This window comes from Scleropages formosus, chromosome 9, assembly GCF_900964775.1.
Source record: "Scleropages formosus chromosome 9, fSclFor1.1, whole genome shotgun sequence".
NCBI lineage: Eukaryota > Metazoa > Chordata > Actinopteri > Osteoglossiformes > Osteoglossidae > Scleropages > Scleropages formosus.
In genome coordinates this window covers 16,405,573-16,429,427 of record NC_041814.1, presented here as the reverse complement: position 1 = coordinate 16,429,427, position 23,855 = coordinate 16,405,573, and the positions used below count along the sequence as shown (strand labels likewise).

The 23,855-nt window shown below is 41.6% G+C and overlaps 1 protein-coding gene across 1 annotated transcript in view; it reads left to right on the top strand.

Annotated features, from left to right (window-relative positions):
* Positions 1 to 23,543, top strand: part of nos1apa (nitric oxide synthase 1 (neuronal) adaptor protein a) — a 73,586-nt gene extending 50,043 nt beyond the window's left edge. Inside the window, exons 5-11 of the mRNA XM_018754199.2 lie at positions 813 to 921; positions 3,853 to 3,994; positions 4,643 to 4,797; positions 18,139 to 18,300; positions 21,007 to 21,172; positions 21,825 to 22,796; positions 22,993 to 23,543. Coding sequence (XP_018609715.2) covers positions 813 to 921; positions 3,853 to 3,994; positions 4,643 to 4,797; positions 18,139 to 18,300; positions 21,007 to 21,172; positions 21,825 to 22,258 — 1,168 coding nt within the window. The 3' untranslated portion in view covers positions 22,259 to 22,796; positions 22,993 to 23,543. The remainder of the gene's footprint in view (positions 1 to 812; positions 922 to 3,852; positions 3,995 to 4,642; positions 4,798 to 18,138; positions 18,301 to 21,006; positions 21,173 to 21,824; positions 22,797 to 22,992) is intronic.
* The last annotated feature ends 312 nt before the right edge of the window (positions 23,544 to 23,855 follow it).

The following is a 23,855-nucleotide window of genomic DNA, read 5'->3' as shown; positions in this document are numbered from 1 at the left end:
CTTTGTCTTGTTAGAACATGAATCTTAATGCCAAACGCAAATATCTTGCCAACTGAAGCAGGTTTTCCTGTAGTGTTTGGGTGTATTCGACTCCATCTATCTTGTCCTTGAAGTCAACATCCATTCTCTCCCGCTGAAAAATACCCCCTCAGCATGATATTGTCATCACCACACTTGAGCTCAACTTTACTCTCATAAGATCTTTGGAAAAAGTCTCGGAGTCTGTCAGAACTTCTGGGAAAGCTCCAGACATGACTTCACAGTGGCTATGTCTGAGGGTGGGTCTAGCCACTCACTCAAAGAGGCAAGACCTGTGTAGTTAAAGACTGTTGATCTTTGATTTCCATTTCACCCAGTAAGTGTTGCAACTTCATGACAGCATAGTTAATCTACTGTTTCACACCTCGAAGTGTCAGTAATGTTTATTTTATACTTGTACTATTTAACACAAGCGGATTCCACATCAGCAGAGAATACCCTTGTTTATATTTTTGTGTGATTGCTCAAGAAAACACACAAGCCTGGCACAATTTAGAATTTTATCATTCATACGAGGTGAATCAATTAATTATCAGGTTTTTAATATATTTGAGGAAATGCCTAAATGTGTTTTCTTTTTTAAAATGATGGTGTTACATAGAAAATGATTATTTTGTTTTTAATTTGACCTTCCAGCACTGCAAAATGTGAAATAGATCAAAGTGATATTTATTGGTACAGTGTTAAGTAAAGAGGCAATACTTCTTTACCCATTCCATTTTTCTGTTGCTGTTATCATGACCAAGTTAAAATCTACTTCTTTTTATTTACAGGATATTCTATGTCTCTCATGACTCCCAGGACCTCAAAATCTTCAGTTACATAGCAAGAGATGGGCAGAGCAATGTGTTCCGCTGTAATGTCTTCAAATCAAAGAAGAAGGTGAGAGCTGTTAAACGGTCTTGGGTACCATTCAGTTCTGCGAGATTAGGTGGTGGTAGCTGGAGGAAAAGATATCTCCTCTGGTACACATCGTGTGTGGGTCCCTCACTCTGTCTCCTGCATTCAATTCATTTTCAGTTCAATTCATTCAAGCATGCATGTATACCTCACCTCCATATTGTGTGCATGTTATCCCAAGGGGCTTCACACAGGAACCTAAAATGAGTTTATGCAATTCTTCCATTAACCTGAAATGCTATTAAATTAAATTAAATCTAAAGGACTTTTTTAAATCTCCGGGGCACTGATACTAGGCCGAATTATAGTGGAAAAGAAGAAAAGTTTGATGTCTGTTTTTCTATTAATACACCAATTCTCTAGCTCTTTTTTATAACTTCCATTATATTCCAATACATGCACCACGCTTGTGTTCAACTGAAACTGCATTCATTAATCCTCTCTGAACATTCTAATTGATATGAAAAGTCCTTCCATGCTAGAATGAAGATATGAATAGCAGTGAGTTTTGCTACAGAATGTCTTTTCATTACTGAGCCAGCCTTTAAAAAAATTTTTTTTTTTTAAGTCCTTTTACACCCTTAAACTGAATTCCTCAATTCAATTTTCTTTAGACTACTGAGTCTACTCCTAGGAAGAAAAAAATGGAATTAATTCCAATTTCCTTATCTGTGTGTTAAATGAGTGTAACCTCGGGAAATCAATAATAATGTTAAAACTAGAGTGGAGGAGAGGCCATCTGAATTTTGATGACTTCAAAGTGACACGGGCTTCATTTAAAGGACAGTGAAGGAGAGCAGAAGATGCCACCAAATTTACAGCAGGGGTTGTCCCACATCCCCCCCTCCAGGCATAGAGCTAACAGCCCCATAGAGGGGAGCCTGTTTTTATTGTATCAGCTTAGATTGTGTGCTCTTGTAGGCATAGCAACACGGCTGCACCGTTCAATTTTGAACTGCTTGCAGATATGTTCAGTTTTGAACAAAACAATCTCCTTATCTGCTTTTTGAATTTTTTTTTATTTTTTTTATTTTTTTAAGTTCTTTTAACAGAAGTCTGCATACCATGTTGGTCTCTGGGACAATGGCTTGGGTGTAGCTTTGCACGACCCTGTACTGAATGCTGAAATGGCACTTATTCTCCTTTTCTTCTCCTCCTTCAGCTACTTGCTGTTGAATTTCGAAGCTCTTCATTAGTATCTTTTTTCAATCAACATTTTCCCTTCTCACTGCAAGTAAAATAATTCCTTATGAATTCCTTATGATTTGAACTGCAACTTTTTGATCACAGGGCTTAAAGCCTTTACATAAGCCAGCCATACACATTAAGCCATTAGTTTTTTCATCATAAATCTTGAAATCTGTGTAGTCCATTTTCTTAATAAAAAAAGGAAATGGTATAGCATTACAGTAAAATTGGTTGAGGACAGTACTAGTCACACAGCTGTCATCATCATCATCATCCTTGTGCAATGCTGGCTGACACATAGGGAGTGTGCAGTTTGGATTCCAGCCCTAATTTAGCGCTCTTTCATTTCCATCATGGCACTTTAATAGGCCCACTGAAGGCTGTTCTCCTGTCTTTCTGGCCCATGGCCCAGTCATTGTCTTCAGGGTTTAAACTCTGTAAGCTTAATGCACATTTAAAAGCTGTCTGGAAAATTAGAGGCAAGTAACAGTCCACAGTTGATATATACTTATTTGATATATCTTGGTTCCGTACCTAGGAGCTAGTTACTGAAAAACAGAAAAGCAATTATGCAATTTAATACACAATATAATGGATAGTGGTTCTCATTTATTCCTTTCAGAGCAAATGATACATGTCATCAGCTCATATTGATTGTGCCTTGTGAATGTGTTTTTTTGGGGACCAGTCTGTCTTAGGGGAATTCATTTTTAGGAATTGCTCAGTGTGGGTAGTTCTTCCGTGATGGAGTGTCCCCTGAGAAACGTAACAGCATTCATTTCACTGGAAATTACACAGTGGCTTTGCTAATTTTCCTCTTATAAATTGCATTATAGGACGTTCATTGCTCACAAAATATGTTTGTTTAAAGAAATCACTAGTTGACAGATGTGGTTTTGTTGTATTTTTATTTATTCATTAGGGGGCCTTGTGTCTGTCTAGAAAACATAATTTTAATAATAATGGGGATTCTTGTAGATTACTTCTAATAGAAGTAGGACAGAAAAGAGTCCAGGAAAAAAAAATGCAAAGCACGAAAGCATTTAAAGCTCAAGATCATGCACTTGAAAGTTAAATTCCTTGTGACATGCCATAGTGGAGAAGCAGTGATTCAATTCTTTCAGACCACCCTTTATTTCTCAGCAGATCTCTTCGCGTAACACACATGACTGCTTGTAAATAAAGAGCAACATCATCAGTTTGCAGCCCTAGTCTTGAAGCGTTCTTTGGCTCTCACCCTTGCTTCTAGCACTGAGAAGGTGATTACCATCATTAAACTGATTTGCAGCCACACAGAGAATGCTTGGTATGAATACTACTTGTATATTATATTTAATACAGTCTGGCCTGAAGTACAGGATTTATACTATGTGATTTAGATTAACCAAGTTAATCCCATTTCAGGGTAACCAAGTGAAGAAATAATTAACTGTAAATAAAATGCCTTTGTAATAACTGGAGGCCCAAAGTTACAGCAACAAAGGAAAGTTAAAACTCTGGAAAGTAAATGCCACTGAACTCCATCTGTGAAAGCATATGGTTTTGTTGAGAACTTGGCTCCATTACAGAGAGAGAACTCAAGCAACACACTAAGCCCATCTGTCCTGCAGCGTGAATGTATTAAGATGATGCACACCTGGCTCACATGGGCTTTTAGTGCCTGCTCATGCTGTGCTGAGATTGGCTGACAAGCGGCACCCCTTCCCTGTCCTCCACAAACCCCAGAGCCAGGCCATGCGCATCGTGCGGACAGTGGGCCAGGCCTTTGAGGTGTGCCACAAGCTGAGTCTGCAGCACACACAGCAGAGTGCTGATGGCCAGGAGGATGGTGACAGCGAGAAGACCAGCAACAACTCTGGTATCCCAGGTAATAGGGTGACCAGTTTGGGTTTACCTGGCTCAGCATCGTGCTTGCTCAAAGAAGTCTCTCTATGGTCCTTGCAGTAGAAGCATCTTGCTGAATCACATACAGAAAGTCAGCTGTGGTATTTCCCAAATGCAGTGTGCTGCCCAGTAAAAAGGGCAGTACACACCCTGTCAGTCACTGGACTTTTATGCGGTAGTTTTGTGAGTTTTTCTTCAGTTTGAAACTTGTTTCAGTGTAATATTCAACAGGATTTGACTCATCCACTCAGCTCCCCGTTGTAAGAATTCCTCTGCAGTTTGGACAAGCTCTAAGCTTCCATGCCCCTTTTACAAACCCCATGCAGCACATGTCCGTACCTCTGCATTTATTTGACAAAACTTTGCTGCTGTTGGCTCCACAGTGTACATGAAGTACAGGCAAGGCATTTATTTGAAGGGACAGTTATTTCTGCAGGGGGCAGTTGCCTAGAAAACTGCTGGAAGGAGGCAATTTGTCTGTGGCTTATGCATGTACGTTCCAGGTCTGTGGGTTGTATAAACTGGTAGGTATTTGGGTCAGTCCTTTATTTCTCCTTCCATGTTCATATTCTAGCTGTTTTCTGGGGCTCTGTAGGTAATGTGTTTTATGGCAAGGATTCCATGCTTTCAGCTCGACAGCTGACTGGTGCAGAGAAGACTGCAGCGGAGGAGACGGACATCGACGCCGAGGAAATCCCAGTGCCAGACAATACTGTCGACGAGATCAACCGTGGTGTCACTGACCTGGATGCCGCCAAGGAGGAAGACAATGGTCCTGAGACAAAGGTATCCCCCTTACAGATGGGCAGGGGTGTCTAGCCAGACAGCAAACATGACTAAATAAGTATCTTTTAAAATAAACGATCAACCCATTCATCTCTTAAGTTTTAAACAGAGTAGATCCTTTTCTTAGCAAAACCGGGGAAGGGCGAGGATGTGGGCAAGGGAAGGAAAATTAAGTCACATTTTGTTAGTGATGTTGTGAAAACTCATCTTTATTGGATTTAAACGATTAAATCACCACACCAGGGCAACAGTTTTCATGTCCAGGCCTCCCACCCAAAAGGGTTTGCAGGTTTTTGTTCCAGCTGAGCTTTTAATTAGTGGTCCTTCATTGGGTTTCTTTAATATTGAAAATGCACATAGTCCTATATAATTACATGGGGGCAGAAATATACAAATAGGTGACTGGGCATCCTGCTTACCGCTTTAAATCCAAATAAGTGTCTTCAGTATATCCTCCTACCTGCCCCATAGCTAAGTAGTACATTTGTTAATATAGCACAGAGCTTGGTAGGACTGTGTTGGTCCTTCCAGAACACGTAACACCGTTGTATTTTGATTTGTTTCACATAATTTTTGAGACAGTTCTCTATGACACACATGTATTTTCTTGCAGCCTGTGTCCCTCAGGGCCAACAAACACAACACTACATTTGAAGTCAATCAGTCAATAGATTATTTGGTGTACCTTCATTTCCAAAGGATTTCTCCTTTGACAGCTTCCTTGACAGTAGCAGTTGCAATAATTACACTTCCCTTGTATATCAATTACAGATTTAAGGTTTATTTTTGAAACCCTGCTTTTTTCTCTCTCGATAACGATTTTTCCCACTAGTTTTAAAATCCACTCAAAGCTTCTGAATAAGTGATGTACATTGACCTCAGTATGGAGGATGCTGGACTCTCAGCCAAATAATACCCAGCTGCCTTAGGCAGTTTTTCTAAAAACACACTTAAATCTACAAATATAGTCCTTTACCATAAATCTTTGTACAAAGTGAAATATCAGTAATATTCAAATTTATCAATAGTTACTAAGAGAAGGAGGGGCCCAGTGGTGCCGTGGGTTTGGCTGGATCGTGTTCTCTGGTGTATCTGGGGTTCAAGTCCTGCTTGGTGTTTCTTGTGATGGACTGGCGTCCCGTCCTGGGTGTGTCCCCTCCCCCTCCAGTTTTGCACCCTGTGTTGCCAGGTTAGGCTCTAGTTCACCGCGACCCCACTTGGGACATGCGGTTTCAGTCTGTCTGTGTGTGTGCGTGCGTGCGTGTGTGCGCGCACTAAGAGAAGCAAAGAAACCCATGCTCAGTGCATTGAGTTATGTCAAAGTAGGGCAGTTCAGTTGAATCATAATTACATGTCATTTGGCTGTAGATGGTTCTTTTAAATACTGAGGGACCAGCTTGGTCTCTGCAGCTTGATGGATGAAAAAACCTTGATAGATAAAAACAGACCTTTCCATAAGGATTAAATACTGTCTGTCAAACAGATGATAACTCATTGAGAGGTGAGATAATGTCTACATAGTAAGCTCTGGGGGAGCACACTGTTATGATTTGTGTACCACCAGGACCTATGCTAGGCACTCTCTCATTTTAAGTACACAATCTTGAATGTTTGTTTATATAGACACATTCATAGACAACATAGAGATGGATACAGCTCCTAAGCAAATTCTGAGGCTCTGTATAAAGTTACGAACTGTGCAAAGTGGTAAATTCAATTTAAACACGTCAAATTAAGGTGTGCAAATAAAAATTAGCATCACTGTTATGAAATGGGCAGCTCCGCACAAAGGCCAGTTACATATAAAACGGTTTAGGGGGTTTATGTGGTCGGACCCCTCTTATCTTCAAGGAATTCTAAAGAGGCAGTAAAAAAGGTTAGTAGGATGTACAGATTTATTATTTATAGATTTAGACATCTCAAAGTGCTCAGAGATAAAAAGGTGCCATAATTAACCTATAAAGCAACCGTTCACTTGTCGATGACTTTGTACAGTTATGATCACCACACCTCAGAAAGGGCATTTTAGCCTTGGAAAGAACTAATGATCCCTGGGCTAACAATGTTCCTAGAAGCAGAATTGCTTATGAAGCTGGATCTATTTCATGTGCATAAAAATGGCAGATGGCATGACTTGATGGAAGCATTTTAAATTCTTAATGGTGTACATATATCATACCCAAAAGCTGAAAAACCATGAAAAAGAAGAGAAGTTTGATGTTTAAACTTTTGAACAGCTTTTCATATATATGTGTGTGTGTGTGTGTGTATATAGAGTCACGTGAAAAAGAAAGTACACCTTCTTTGAATTCTATAATTTTACGTATCAGGACATAATAAAAAAAATCATCTGGTCCTTAGCAGGTCTTAAATCAGGTAAATACAATCTCAGATGAACAACACATGACGAGGCAGGAGACAGGAGATGCAGTCGCCCGTAGCTGTGGGCTTTTATTTGCCTAGACAGCGGAGAAGGACGGAGATGGGAAAGGGGGAGCAGGGAACAGGTAGAGAAAGGTTTCGTGCTGGCTGGGAGAGTCGGGTCGATCAAGACGTGGGCATCATGTCAGGGAGCCGGTCTGCGGTCGTCTCGGTCTGGTTCTTCTCCTCGGTCTCTTCTCTCTACTGCTGGGCACCGGGGAAGAAATAGGGGATGAAATCAGCCCCAGCTGTGGCTGCTTTAACCCCATCTCCGCCCCCTCCCCAGGCGGCCTCGGCGTGCTACAATGACATATTACATCCTGTCGTGATTTATTTAACAAAAATAAAGCCAAAATCGAGAAGCCATGTGTGAAAAAATAAGTACATCTTATGATTCAATAGCTTGTAAAACCACCTTTAGCAACAATAACTTGAAGTAATCGTTTTCTGTATAACTTTATCAGTCTCTCACATCGTTGTGGAGGAATTTTGGCCCACTCTGCTTTACAACTTTGCTTCAGTTCATTGAGGTTTGCGGGCAATTGTTTATGCACAGCTCTCTTAAGGTCCCGCCACACCATTTCAATCGGGTTGAGGTCTGGACTTTGACTGGACCATTGCAACACCTTGATTCTTTTCTTTTTCAGCCATTCTGTTGTAGATTTCCTGGTGTGCTTCGGATCATTGTCCTGTTGCATGACCCAATTTCGGCCAAGCTTTAGCTGTCAGACAAATGGCCTCACATTTGACTCTAGAATACTTTGGTATACAGAGGAGTTTATGGTCAACTCAATGACTGCAAGGTGCCTAGGTCCTGTAGCTGCAAAACAAGCCCAAATCATCACTCCTCCACCACTCTGCTTGACAGTTGGTATGAGGTGTTTGTGCTGATATGCTATGTTTGGTTTTTGCCAAATGTGGCGCTGTGCATTATGGCCAAACATCTTCACTTTGGTATCGTCTACCAAAGGACATTGTTCCAGAAGTCTTGTGGTTTGTGCAGATGCAACTTTGCAAACCTAAACTGTACTTCCATGTTCTTTTGAGAGAGAAGAGGCTTTCTCCTGGCAACCCTTCCAAACAAACCATACTTGTTCAGTCTTTTTCTGATTGTACTGTCATGAACTTTAACATTTAACATGCTAATTGAGGCCTGTAGAGTCTGAGATGTAACTCTTGGGTTTTTTGCAATTTCTCTGAGCATTGCGTGGTCTGAGCTTGGGGTGAATTTGCTGGGACGTCCACTCCTGGGAAGATTGGCAACTGTCTTGAATGTTTTCTACTTGTGAATAATCTTCCTCACTGTAGAATGATGGATTTCAAATTGTTTGGAAATGGCCTTTATAACCCTTCCCAGATTGATAGGCAGCAACAATTGCTTCTCTAAGATCATTGCTGGATGTCGTTCCTCCTTGGCATTGTGTTACCACACATCTGAATGCTCCAGACCAGCAAACTGCCAAAACTTCTGCTTTTATAGAGGTGGTCACACTTGCTGATGATCAGTTAATCAGGGGCATTTGATTAGCAGCACCTGCTACTTACCCTCTTAATTCCTATGGAAGCAGTAAGGGTGTACTTAGTTTTTCACGCATGGCTTCTCGATTTTGGCTTTATTTTTGTTAAATAAATCATGACACGGTGTAATATGTCATGTGTTGTTCATCTGAGGTTGTATTTACCTGATTTAAGACCTGCTAAGGACCAGATGATTTTGTTTTTTTTACCATGTCCTGATAAGTAAAACCATAGAGTTCAGAGAGGGTGCACCTTCCTTTTCACATGATTTTATACACACACACACACACACACACACATCAATATACAAGGTCAGTGAGTCACAAGTACATTGCATGACAGGATTTTATGGTGTGTCTGGAGAGCTAGTTTTCTTCTGTTATACTAAATGGCAACTCCATCACCTGTCATATATTTCTCTTTTGCAGGTAATAAAAAAAACTTAGTGGTTAATTTCAATTTATCTACATTGCCTTTGTTGGTATTATAGTCATAAAACATCTTAAATTAATTCATTGGTATTGGTAGTCATGTATAACATTACTACTAAATTTTGAACCGTCGCTGTAACATGATGTCATCTGGCAGCTAGCTAGCAACTTTATCGAACTTGCTAAATATATTACCTAATCCAGCTACCATAGCAACTGGCCACCAAATTCTCATTAAATACATTTTTACAACAATCTTTAACTTTCCTCTTAAAATATAATTTGATGGATTTTACAAGTTTCTTGCATTTTTATATGTTTTAGTAAATTCACCCTGGTTCCAATAGATTACTTATTTATTGCAGTATTTTCTGTAGAAAATATAAACAAACTGATTCTCTTGGTCACCAGTGGTGTAGGATACTTCTAGATTACCGCTAAGTGATAGTTATTGGCATCACTCTTTGATGTAACTTTTCCTCGCTTGTACAAAGAGCTTATTACAGCTCTGATGCGCTTCCCTTGGGGGGAAATTGGAATGTGGAATGAACTGAATGGCTATCTGATGCAGGCCAAATCTGTGGATTCATGTTAAGGAGAAATGGATGAAACAGGTAAATGCCTTATGTATTATACACTCATCCCAGATAAAAGCAGTACATGTGCTTTAGTTACCTTTGGTCAATTAAGACTATGTCATTTTGACACTTGCTGCCCACACCAATACACTTTAAACAAATAGAAGGTGGGGCGTTTTTTCTTTTGAAAGCTGCTGAATGATTTTTAGGAATGTTATAGCATTCACATGAAACCGAGCTCCAAGTGATTCTAAACGGAAGAGTACCAGGGTCTAGAGAACCATTGTTGGCAGCAAACGTACATTATTTTGCTTGACACACAGACATTGCTGTGTTGGTCATTCCAGCTGTTGTTGTGGGGTAACATTGAAGGTTAGGGTTATGTTTTCCTCAGGTTCTTTACAACCATGAAGTGCTTCTTCAGCCAGGATGAAGTGAGTACAGAGGAGGACTTTGTTTGAGGATTTGGCATGTCTGACGAGAAGTCAAACTTGGCTGGTTGGCAGTCCTCCAATCGGAGACATTAGGCTGGCTGAATTCAGTAAAGACACCTGTGTGACAGATGGAGGGAAAATTGGATGTATTTCCCTTGTATGAATGGCCTGGAAAGAAGCCGAAGGAATCTAACATAAATAATTCAGTGTACACCTTTCCTGCTCTGTACTGGAAAAAGTCAGCACCATTTCCCAGTGCGACATTAATTAAACTGTTGCCCTTCAACTCCAGGACATATGCAGTGTTTTCTGCTTGCAGTTATTGGTACTAGCATCTCATTTTTTCCTAAAAATTTTGTTTTACACCCTGTTTGCATAAAATGAGCTTGTCTGAACAAATAATTAGGGCTAGGCAGAGCATTTGTTATAAAGATTAATTAAGAATGCCGTAGAACCATGGGAGTAATTTAATCTTGATATCTGCCCTGCAGCATGAGGTACATTCAGGTATAGATTTTTTTTAAAAAAAAAGATGGATTTCAAATGTTAATTTGAAAAATTTTGAAGTCAATTGTTGACAGTTGACAGGTTTGTTATTGAAATAAATGAGTCCTGATTCCAAGTAAGTATGGATACAGTATTCTTGGTCTGGTGGTCATTGTCGGTTTTTGGTACTCTGGTGGGAAATGGCCCATTTTAATATGGCAAAAGGTGCATCTTTTGACAAAGTCATCTGCCTTTCTTACTTTAAAAGATTGCATGGCCGTATGGTGCACAATTTTTGTGGAGCATATTCTCTCAACTAGCATTTGCATTCAGAAGTTTCCTTGCTGGAGCAGGATGCAAAGTGCTAAACTTTCCTGACACTCACTGTGATTAATTTTTGCCAAAAATACTTGTTAGCATGTTATCCTCCAAAAAGCCGAACATGAAAAGTGTAGAAGTGGCATTGCTCTGATATAGCGCTTTGAAGTTTTAGAGAGAAATGAAGATAACAGGATATAAAAAAGAGAAACTCCACTGTCTTTGGCATATGTGTCAGAAGAGACCTTCAGTTCTGTTCAGTTTCATATGTATGGTTTCTTCATTGAAACGATCAGCATTTCAGCTTTAACATTTTCTGATGTGCTGGTGCTGAGGTTGTTTAAAGTAATCTGTAAAGAAAACAAAAATCCATTGGAACCTTCTAAAGTAATATTATGGCTTTTTCAGATCCAGTGCATAAGTAACAGATTGTAGTGTACTTTAAGTTATAGTGACAAACAGACCATGCTTCCAGTTATAAGGGTGTACTGGACACAGTGGAATTCCTTGTACCATGTAGTATGTTCTTGGTTTACGTGCTAGCTTCCCACTGATATGTTGTATTACAGAAAAGCTGCACTTGTGCCCTTTTTTCTTCAGAATTAGCTCACTAGAATCGTACCCTATGCATGGTAAACAGAGTAAATGGACGTCCTCATTGCTCAGCAGGTAAATAACTGTTCAGGAAATGGGAAGAATGGAACTTTTGTCTTGTGGCATAGATTGGCATTTGAAATAGAGCAGTTATTTCAAGAATGAAATGTAATAATATATTACCTGGGGTGCATTGTTATGGTGACATTTAATGCTGGTTATTTAATGTGAAAGAGGCTTTATGAATTGAGCTTGCATATTTTACCATTATTATGGAATTAGCTGGTGTAGTTATTTTTAGGATTTTGTCATTTAATATCACTAATTCTCACAAACAAAACTTTTATTCTCACCCCAAAAAATTTATTTTCCCCAGTAATGTTTTCTCAGTGTTACCTGGATCTTTGTTAGGGAAATTAAGTGGTTTGTATTGTCTTGTTTGGATTTTTCTTTTTCTCCTTGAATTCCTCCTATTTGGGTTTTTTTTTTTTGTTTGTTTGTTGCAATGCTTTGTGTCAAATGATTTGTGTGTTTAGTGTGCCGTTTCCAATTAAGTAAGCTGTCTAAAGCCATGGCTGCAAGTGTTTCACTTTTTTAATTTCGCACTGGACCTCCCTGTGAAGTCATGCTCTCCAAATTCAAACCGCTCTCTGAATCTGAAATCTCCGACCTCCTGATATCACACAGAGCCACCACCTGCCCGCTTGATCCGATCCCATCGTCACTCCTACGGAACATCTCCTCGCAACTCTCCACCTTCATCTCTAAGATCATCAACTCCTTTCTCTTCTCTGGCTGTTTCCCAGCTGCCTTCAAAACTGCTCTCATTTCACCTCTTGTAAAGAAACCCTCCCTGGATCCCAACTTGTTTCAAAACTACAGATGAGTCTCCCTCCTCCTCTTCCTATGTAAAACTCTGGGGCATCCTGTGAACAACTATCTGAATTCCTCACCTGGAACCATCTCATCGATGGTTATCAGTCTGGTTTCAAAGTTGGTCACTCCACGGAGACGGCCCTTCTGCCGGTGGCTGATGCTCTCCAGTCAGCTGGAGCCGCCTCTCTCTCCTAGGTTCTCATCCTCCTCGATCTGTCTGCAGCATTCAACACTGTCAACCACCGGATTCTACTCTCCTCTCTTAGCTTGGGATCAAAGGTGCAGCACTACGATGGTTTGAGTCCTACCTATCTGACAGATCCTATCAAGTGGTCTGGCGAAGCTCCAGTTCTTCTCCTCTGCCTTTCTCAACTGGTATCCCACAGGGCTCGGTACTGGGTCCTCTGCTCTTCTCGATCTGCACCTCCTCCCTCGGCACGGTCATAACCTCCCATGGATTCAAATAGCACTGCTATGCTGATGATATCCAGCTCTTCCTCTCCTTTCCACCTGGAGAATCAAACATTTCTGCACACATTGCTGCCTGCCTTTCAGACATCTCTCTTTGGATGTCTGATCACCACCTCCAACTCAACCTCTCCAAAACAGAGGTTCTTCTCCTCCCAGCTGGCCTGTTCTCCTGTCACAATCTACCGATCAAACTGGACAACTCACTCATTCTGCCTACCTCCTTGGCTCAGAGTCTGGGAGTGACGATTGACTCAAGTCTGTCTCTCAGCACATCAAAGCCACAGCCCGAACCGGCAGATACATCCTGCATAACATCCACAGGATACCTCACAACTGACTCTGCCCAACTACTTGTCCAGGCCATGGTGACATCCTGTCTGGACTACTGCAACTCTCTCTTGTGTGGCCTTCCTGCTGCTGCCATGAAACTGCTGCTGCCCGAGTTGTTTCACTTGCCAAAGTGTTCCCATGTATCTCCTCTACTCATTCTCTGCACTGGCTTCCTATAGTTGCTCGGATCAAATTCAAGACCCTGGTTATTGGCAACAAATGCATCAATAGAACTGCTCCCAGCTATTTACAAGACTTGATAAACCGCTATACCCCAGCCAGACCCCTTCGCTCGTCTACTTCTGCTCGCTTGGTGGTCCCGCACACGAAAAGTAAAGCGCGGAGGTTCTTGGTTCTGGCTCCATTGTGGTGGAATGACCTCCCCCCATCACTTACAACTGCTGAAACTGTCTTCGTTCAAGAAGGGTCTGAAAACTCACCTTTTCCGAACTTACTTCGCCCATGATCTCTCAAGCTCATGTATTACGAAAATGTTCATGCACTGTGACTTTATGATCATACCCAGATAAGCATTTACACAGCCACTACTCCTGTATTGTATGTAAATGTTTGTGTACCTTTTAAAAAAAGAATTTGTAGGAACGTGATCAGGATTCATCTATCCTGAGTTTTTTGCACCTACTCATTGTGATGATCATCAATGCATCAAGTGGAAAGAAACAAAAACTTAGTTTACTTAATCACATGTATGCAACTATGTCCCTCTTTCTCGTAATGTAATGCACAAATTGCATTTTATCTGAGATGTACGTCGCTTTGGAGAAAAGCATCTGCTAAATGAATAAATATAAATTTAATTTATTTTGTTTTTCTGTGTTGCTTTTGCATGGCTGTCACAGATGAAAAAGGTGTTCTTGCCAGAGGGCTTGGAGGACAAAGGGGCCAAAAGTTTTTAAAAAAGAAAAAAGTACCCTCCAACAAGATACCCGCTCCACTTTGACACTCCATCCAAAGCTCAAATATCAGTTTTAGAGACCTTTTGTTTGCTATTGCTGGAAAGGAAAAGGGGACAGTTGGAAGTGAATCTGCAAGCTCATTGTTTCAAAGGTTCTGCTCTCTCCTGATGTACTCATCTCCTGTCTTTCATGTACATGGTAAATACAACTGTCTGTGGGAGAATGGCAGATCTTACCGTTCATGGCTGAGAAAATAGGTTTTTTTATGCTGTTGAACTTCCCTGCATCAAATTTCCATGGTTTTTCAAAATATTATTGGATTTCACTGTTCTGTTAATGGTGTAAATGCTAAGGTTTCATGAATAAATCATTTGAAATTTGATGTAGATTCTGGGAGGTCAAAAATGAGTGTATCAAAATGTGGCATCTGAAAACATCCTTGTTTTTTGAACTGCTTATCCTAATCCTGCAATGTTGGTAAGTCTTGTCATTTCCTTAAGCAAAACCAAGCAAAATTCTAATGCAAGGCACTCCCACAGGATGAATGCATTCTATGCAGTAATTTATTTAGTATGTAGCTGTGAAAGATGTTCAAGAAGGAAAAGCCAATGAAAAAATGTTATTCTGAAGACAATCTCAGAGACGCAGCAATGAATACCTGTGTAATGAATAACCAAGTAACTCGTCTTGGTTCTGTTCATGTTTAGTCTTTGCTCAACTGAACTGAAAGTGTCAGCAGATCCCATTTGAACATCTTTATTGACATTATTGTCATTTGAGTACCATTTCAGTTATTGATTCTTGAGAATCACACACACATACACACACACACATTTTCAGAACCGCTTGTCCCATACGGGGTCACGGGGAACCGGAGCCTACCCGGCAACACAGGGCGTAAGGCCGGAGGGGGAGGGGACATACCCAGGACGGGTCTTGAGAATCAAATTATGATAAATGTTTTTTCTCCATCTTCTCAGAGAAATATTATTCCTTGGGTTTAAACTATTTGGGTAGGTTTGGTAGAATGATATTGTAGAGAAGTCCTGGCTTATGTTACAGAACGTGTTGAGTTACCTCACGTACACCTGAGGACAGCCAAACAGTATGCCTACCCTAGTAACTATAGCCCGAAACATGCTGCAGACTGGTAAGCTGCCCCTGGTCTTTGTCTTTGTATATAAAAAAAAAAAAAACCACTGCCCGTGCTGCTCAGGGAGTCACTCTGCTGAGTCGTCTCCTAACATGCTCTGCTTGCCACTGTTGTACTCACCAAAGGATAAAGGCGAAGCTGCATTAAATCTGAGACATGTGCAACATTCTTCCGCAGTATGATTGTATCTATCATTTTGAGTGTCGGGAATTCATCATGACTGCTCTGTGGGCCTTTGTCCACTTAATGCATCATAATGTGTAAAGCCTAGCTCAGATGGAAATATCATTTTAATAGGTAAAAACAGCCCACAATTTCTGTACTGTCCTGGAGGACTACGTTGGTAGTCAGTGATGTAATGTAATTTTTCAGTATGTGTGCGTATAATACACAGTAATGATTATAAAGAAGATAGGACTGCCATAATTGATCTTTCCTGATTTAATTCCCCTGTGCTCTTGTGTTTTCTTTATTATTGTCAGAAGCTTGCATTTTCACTGGGAAAATTCTCTACTGAATTTTTTGGCAAAAAATCACTGCCAGTGAAAAGATGATGCCAGAGTAATGCATTTGAGACATTTGCTATAAACAATTGTACCACAACACAGAACAGTCCAGAACATGAAGGTGTCTGAAAAGGAAGCCAAGTTCCCATTCAGTAAACGAGAGGCTTGAACAACTGAGCAGCGGATGCTGGAGAGGTATTGAGGACTAGGTGCTCATGTCTCTTCTGTTACATGTTTTGATTGTAGCATTGAATAACAACATCAAAATAAGGTTGAAAATTTCAGTCTTGCACTATATTCAGTGATGTACAAAACTCACTCAGTTCCCTTCATTCTGCAATGACAGAGCTTGCATTGTTTGGAAGATGAGGTTGCTCATGGAATGTCTTCTGCTTTGAGCTGACTCTGTCGATACATATGAACTAGTTGTCCCTCTCATCTCCCTCTTGGGAATTTGTTGAAATGGACATGAGTATGGTAAATGTTTCAGCTTCTGTTACATACCACAAGTGGGCCTTGGATAAGCAGCAGGTTTACAGTGTGTTTCAGTCAGCTTTCGATTTGTTTCAGCTTGATGTTTCCCTCAGTCTTTTCAAATGGCTGGGTCCTGCCTAATTATTAACTTTTTTATTATCATCATCATCATCAACAACAATAATAATAATTCAACACCAGCTAAACTTTTAAGTTAAGTGAATATGTCTTGGCATATCTGTTGTACTCCGTTTTGCTGAAGTACAAGAAAGTGCATTCAGTCAGACTTGTAGTCAGACAGTTGACATTTGAGGAACTAGATCTGGGCTTCTTTTGAGCCATTTAAAAGCCACTGTCAATTTAATGCAGATGAGGTGCACAGAAGAACGTGCCATGTAGACTGGCAATGTAGGTGGTGTGTATAGGATCCTTCTCTGCATCGCTGCTTAGACAAACATCTGCTGTTTAGTACACATCCAGCTAAGCAGCATTAGCATTCAGGGGAGGGCCCTGCTTTGTTTTGTTCTGATGCACACATTTTATTAAAGACTCTGAGCTCTTCTGTGGATGTTGATATTGGGTCCTTTGTTAATGCAGCATAACATGGAGAACAAACAGCTTAAGGCAAATGTAGTTAGTCTCCGCACTCCTGCTTGTTTGAAATCGGATCATATACAGACTAATTTTTTATTCTTTTTCTTTCTCCAAACAGTCCAGGTCTCTGAATGCTCCAGCTTGAAAATACCATGCAGGTGCCTTTGTTCATCCACAAGTTGGTTCTTGTTATGGGATTAGCATCCTTCACAGATTGGGCACGAACTGAAACTGAAAATGCTCCTCAGCTACTATTAGATGTTCTGCCAAAAGTGCTGAAATATGTGGACAAATAAGGTTCAAGTTGTTGACATTTCCAGAACTGGGGGTGGCAGTTTAGCAGAGTTGGACTAATTTCTGTTGGAGAGAATGAAGGTGTACGGATTGCAGTCACTCTTTCCTTGGTCTTGCAGCAACGCTTATCACACATCAGGCTGAACCTGGAATAAATGGAGTTGACGGAACGAAACTGTGCCCACTGTTCAATAACGCTGCCTGCGCAAGCAGCACTGGACGAGGTCAATATCTGTCCGCCAACATTTCCATATTTTCAGCTCAGCTCGGGGAGAGGAATAACCCAGCCGTGCAGCAGGAGCATTACCAATTTGTCACTGCAGAGTCATCTGATCCGCGCAGTCCCGCTGTTGATCCCACCCTAAAGTATTTACCATGTACTCAGAGACCAGAGGCTTCCTTAATTAATGGCTCACAGTTCGCCCTCCTTCAGCTTAGCCTCTGACTCTGCTTTTACACTTCGGGTTTGTAACATTCATCTTTCAGATGCAATCAGTAAGGAGGAGTGCCCATTTGGCATGCTTAGTTTTGTGACACAGTTTTATTATTGTTTTCAGCAAATGATGCATGTGGTTTTGCTATATCTTGTAGGAATTTGATTACACACACACACTGGCTGAAACCGCTTGTCCCGAGAGGGGTCACGGCGAGCCGGAGCCTAACCCCCCAACACAGGGCACAAGGCTGGAGGGGGAAGGGACACACCCAGGACGGGACGTCAGGCCATCACAAGGCACCCCAAGCAGGACTCGAACCCCAGTCAAACCCCCTGCGCCCCACATGTGAAAATAATGACTAGTGCTAATTTAAGACTCCATTCTAGCGATTTCTGTGGGAAGGGTTAACATTGACCCACACTTGTTGCTGCAGTTGGCCTATCACCTCTCAGCTGTCTGACTGGTCTGCAGTTGCACCCTTGAATTAACTGTACCTCCTGTTTTCTCAGACCCTGGAGGATGCAAGCATACTGTTGTCCACCCCCAGGATGCTCCTGCCAGCATCCAGCCAGCTGCCAGCTAGTGCCCCCCTATCTGTGCACCACCAGATTCAGCTCCTCCAGCAGCAGCTACAGCAGCAGCAACAACAGACGCAGGTGGCCGTGGCTCAGGTAAGGAACTTCATTGAGCCAAATTTCCAGAAGGCTCCGGTTTCTCAAGAAAAAATTGACAGTTGACAAAATATTTTTCTTAATACGTTTGAAAAGCATTTTATTTCATTATGGGCTAATTTGTTTATATGACACTGCTCCAAAGTAGTCATTTTAAATTATACAGTGCGGTTTACTGAAGCAATTTAGGAGTATTATTTTTCTCTAGGGTCCTACACCAGGACCCCTCTGGTCCGGTAATCATGTTCATCCCCCTAGCCACCATGCTACCTGCTGCCTTACTGTATAGACACAAGGATATGTATAGCTAAGCGATCACGTAAAGTGCAAAGTCTGGGAAAGGTTATGGCTGAACTGATAGAATTTCGAAAGTGTTGCATCTGGGCACATTTCAGGTCACATTTGCCCGGCGCTGACAGACACTAACACAGTAGACACTGAAACCGTGTGATGTCCAGTTCAGCTCAGGTTCTAACTCCTGTCACATTCCAAGCAACCAACAGCCTGAGGTGCCAGGTTGATGCGAGTTCTGTTGCAGAACCCGCTAATGCACAGCAACAGGTTCTACTGGACCGCACTCCTGCTGACCACATATGGTTCTTCCCAGCACCCCTCTGCCTACCAGCATAGTGGTTAGAGTTGCTGCCTTTAAAGCTAAAGGTTGCAGGTTTGATCACCACCTCCAGCTATAGTACCCTTGAACAAGGTACTTACCCTAAAATTGCTCTAGTAAAATTACCCAGCTGTATAAATGGGTAAATCATTGTAACCTTTACAATGTAAGTTGCTTTGGAGAAAAGCATCTGCTAAATAAATAAATGTAAAGATATCTATATCCCCATTAGCTCATTAGGAAGGATCCTGGGATTTTTTGTACTCTGGTACTTCTCAGAAATTCTCCTGCTGTAGTTTGACAAACAAGAAAAGATCATGCTCATTTATTTTGACATGTTTTGTGACTCTTCAGGATCTCTAATAAAATATTTTTCTTTAGAATACAAAACACTGTTTTTAAGCGTGTCTTTAATATTCAAAGTGGTGTAATGGAGGGGACATAAGAATAGTTTATAGCTGAAGGGCAAATGATTAAAAAAACAGTGAGAGGCCCATAGAAATGTTGCGGAGGGAGACCTGAGACCGCGCTCTCAGTATTCAGTTCACCAACTCACTCACCACCCACTCACCTTCCTCTGCATACGCATGTTTACCTCTGGGAGACTGCAGCAGATACTCTTATCTCACCAGCTTCAACCATGCAGGTTTGATTTACGATTGCGGTTTCGCTTTGGGATCGGGGTGGAGAAGTGGGTTTGTCGTCCAAATGTACAACTCCCTGTACCGATTGAGCTTGGTTTGTTGAGCTGCAGCAAGACTGAGGTTGAAGAAGACAATTACTGACAGCACCTCCGGGCACTTCTGAGCAAACCATATACCAATTTACTCCCTGGCCTTCATGTCTCACTTTCTTGGAGGAAAAGGGAGCTTTTTGAACTGCGGTATCAAAGCAGCTTCCATGATTGATCATTATTTATTTATCATTCCTCCTTACACAGAGTGAAAACTACCATTTCACCATTTCAAAGACAAAGCGGTGTGGTCATAAAGGGATGTCATTAAAAGAAAAAAAACTACAAGCAGCAGGGGAAAGATTAATAAAGCTAACGGTATAATCTCATAGCGTGGTTGCTACAGAGTGGTAATTATATAGCAGTAAAGTGGCAGTTCACTGCATATTTCTACAAGGTTATTAATATATAATTTGTTTTTCATTGTCACTGATGAAAAACAGCTTGAGGTTGTTGTACAAGGAGTCGTTATATTGTTTTTAATGCAAGTTAGTAATTCTACATCTTTCAAATAGCTAGGAGAGAAATCTGTCTTAACTAGCTTTTCCCAGCCTAAATGTCTGAATATTTCTCCGATTGAGCTAATATACTTGAAATGATATACTCCATAAAATGTTTAGTAACTATGATGATCAAACATTTTTTTGTCGCATACGGAGTCCAACGAATGTTTTAATGCGCAAACTGCTTGGTAACCCTTAATAATAATGGCTTGTAGTTAATTCTAGAACTTTGATGGTTGATTCGTATTTGAAAATGTTCACATCAGCTACTGTGCTTTCCTTTTATTCCCGTCGTTATATGGCTGTAAAGTGATAAAACAGGGTAAAGTGATCTATGAAACCTCTCTGTTAGGCAAAAACCTTTTGTAAGGAGGTTGCCAATTTCTTTAAGGGGGGAAAACATCAGTTCGCAGATAAACTATCAGCTACAGTTGATCAGAATACCAAAATAGGGAACATGTGTGGCTGTCCTGACTTTTGCATCTTTGTCAAGACTGTAAAAAGGCATTAGTGTTGTTTTCTATATTAATTTACTCCTTGTCCTCTTTAAATACAGAAAGCATGGATTCTTGTGTAAAGTCAGCATTAAAAGCCTAAAGTAAAGCTGCTAACAGCTGTGTTGAAGAAGACTCCTGGATCTAAAGACTGAATTCCCTTTAGCTTACTGAACTATAAGGTTTCGGTCCTTTCGTGTGTTCCATTTTTTTCATGTGCACGTCTCACATTTGTACGTCTTCAATAATTTGTGTCTGCTGTGGAGCAAACGTGAGTTGCGTTTCCATCCCTAGCAGGACCAGGAAGTCGAGGTTTCTCAGCAGTGTCGATTCAGTCCTCTGTGTGTTCCTGGTGTCCCACAGGTTCACCTGCTTAAGGACCAGCTCTCGGCGGAGGCGGCGGCACGGATCGAGGCCCAGGCCCGTGTTCACCAGCTGCTGCTCCAGAACAAGGACCTGCTGCAGCACGTCTCCCTGCTGGTGAAGCAAATCCAGGAGCTGGAGCTCAAGCTCTCTGGTCACAGCTCAAGTGAGTGGCTCCTTCACCGCAGTTTGCATTTTGACTCCTTCACCTCCCGCGAGGCATGGTTAAACCTGCTTTAAGAGTATCCAGTGAAGGACAGGGCAGCATGTAAGGTAGGGGTTAGAGCTGCAGCCCTGCACATGAGGGACCCAGGTTTGAATCTCCTCTCCTACCAAAGCATTTTTGAGCGAGTTATTTAACCCCGTATTGTTCCAATAAAAATTACCTGCCTATATAAATGGTTAAATAATTGTAAATAGCTTAACGCTGTCAGTTGTGCTGAAGAAAAGCATAACCTAAGTAAAGAAATGTGAGTTTAAAGAACTGTATCAAACCTGGAGTCTGCGATAACTTGATTTTGTTAGCATTCAGCTAGACATGATAAACTGTAATTAGTTTATACCTCAGCAGAATTTATAATTAACAGTGAATCCAGAGTTTACCCTAAAAGTTGCTCCGGTTCCCAAAGGAAAATTTATCTTTAAAGCTGCACATGAAAGATCAGTTTGCATTACTTTGAGATATTTTTACTTGCAGTAAAAGCAATCAGCCCCAGATTTTTAGTGTGCGTCTCATGACTGTGTGCTCTGTGAGGCTTTTGATTCAAGGAACTGTACAAAAGACCAACAAATGTCTGTTCCTCTTCTGCACGTAACAGTGGGGTCACAAGACAGTCTGCTGGAAATCACCTTCCGTGCTAACGTTCCCCCCGTCCTATGCGACCCGTCCACGCCCAAGCCCGAGGAGGTGGTCCTGCCGCAGCTCAACGATGGCACACAGCTCTCCCAGCCCCTGAGCAGTCCACTAGGTACGGACAGCTGCCTGGTAAAGCTTGAATGTTTCCGCTTCCTTCCGGGACCCCCCCAGCAGGACCGGGGTCAGGGGCCCATCGTGGCCTCCCAGGACGAGTTCCTTGGCAGCCTGGAGTTCCTGAAATTCCGGGAGTCCGGCATCGCTTCCGAGTACGAGTCCAACACGGACGAGAGCGATGACCGAGACAGCTGGGGCCACGATGAAAGCACCCTTCGGCTCTTCAACGTGCTGAACAAGGCAGCGCCGTCTGACAGCCTGGAGGATGAGATTGCTGTGTAGTCCCTCGGTCCCAGCACGGTACCCTGTACTAAACCCACCACCTAGCGAAAACACCTGTGACGTTCAGTGTCGTCTCTGATATCTGCTGCTTCTCCTCTTGCCTCAGTCTTCATTTCCAGGACAGTCACTTTGTAAGTTGCTGTAGATCATGTGGAACACGACTCAAGAGTTACCTAAAGTACTCCCTAAGCTGGATTCCCTGAAACATCTCATCTGTAGAGCGCCACCGAAGGAGCAGGAATCAGGGAAGCAAGGAATTAACAAGGATGTCTCTAGCACTGTGTAGATGCACACTTTCCACAGATGTTTATGTTTATGTACAAACATGAGCTTCACTACCTTGTATTCAGTCCCTGTGGGCATAGCTCTCAAAGTTTCTTAAACACAGACCATTTTATAGATCATCAGTTACCTTTATAACTATAAATGCTTATGTTTTGTGTGTTGTTACTGCCAGCCAAAGGTTAACGGTTCTCTCCTTCCTCCTGTGTTCTGTAGCTTATTTGAGCATGGCAAGTTAATATTTACCAATAACTTCGTAAGTATTGATATTGGTTGACCCAGTTTCACTGTGCTCATGAAAAGCTAACCAGCTAGTCCCAAAAAACTGAGACAGCCTGTGATGCTTATTTGACTTGTCTTTGCCGTTTCTTACTTGTGACCTGAGCTGAATTGTTAACAGATGCTCATCCTGAAGTGGTGAATTATTCATACTCTTTCTCTGTGTCATTCAGTCCCAAAGCCCTACAGGACAGGAGCTTGCGCACTAGTTCCAGAGGAACATTAGTCTGACCTCTTCAAAAAGAATATAAGAGATCCTCATCTTCATTCTTGCCCCCTTTTTTGGGGTGTGCAGTATATCTCTTCTCTGTGTTACCCTCTTCCTCATCGGTTGCCTTCTTGACGGTAGGCCATTTTTCGTGTGCTGCGCCACATTGACCGTACCCAGTTTATATTTAATTGCAAGACCAGGATTGTTGGAGATTGAGTCAGCCCAGCACAACGTAGAGGAGTCTGGGAGGTCGGGTGCACGCAGCCCCGAGGTACAGGGAAGCAAAAGGCATCACAATCACTCAGCGTGCTAATGAGGTATTCGCAGCCAGCTCTGCAGGCCGGCGCCGCAGGGCTTTGGCCGACGCACAGATGGTCAGTCTGCTGCTGCAGCTTTGCCCTAAAGATCGTCCTGTGCCAGTCTCCAGCCGCGGTTTTTTCACTACACATAGTTCTCGTGTTTGGTTACATGCTTACGTGTTTCGTTCTAAATCTGTTGCCCGGCATTATGAATCACCGCATTCGTTGTTTGAATATTATCCATCACTGATGTCTGACTCCTGACAGGACATAGTTCTGCTGCTCCAATATTTGCTCATTTAATTATCATCATTTTGGTATTTGATATGTGAAGTGTAAAAGCTACAGTGCTTTAAATGGTCTTTTACATTTAGTATAGACTATATTTGTGGCATTTTTTTTTTTTTTCGGTCAGAGTAAACCATAATGATCATTAATTAGTAATTAGCATAATGGAATAGGTATCTATGAAAACTAACAGTTTGTCGCGCATGGAGATTGAATCCTAATCCTATTCACTTAACTT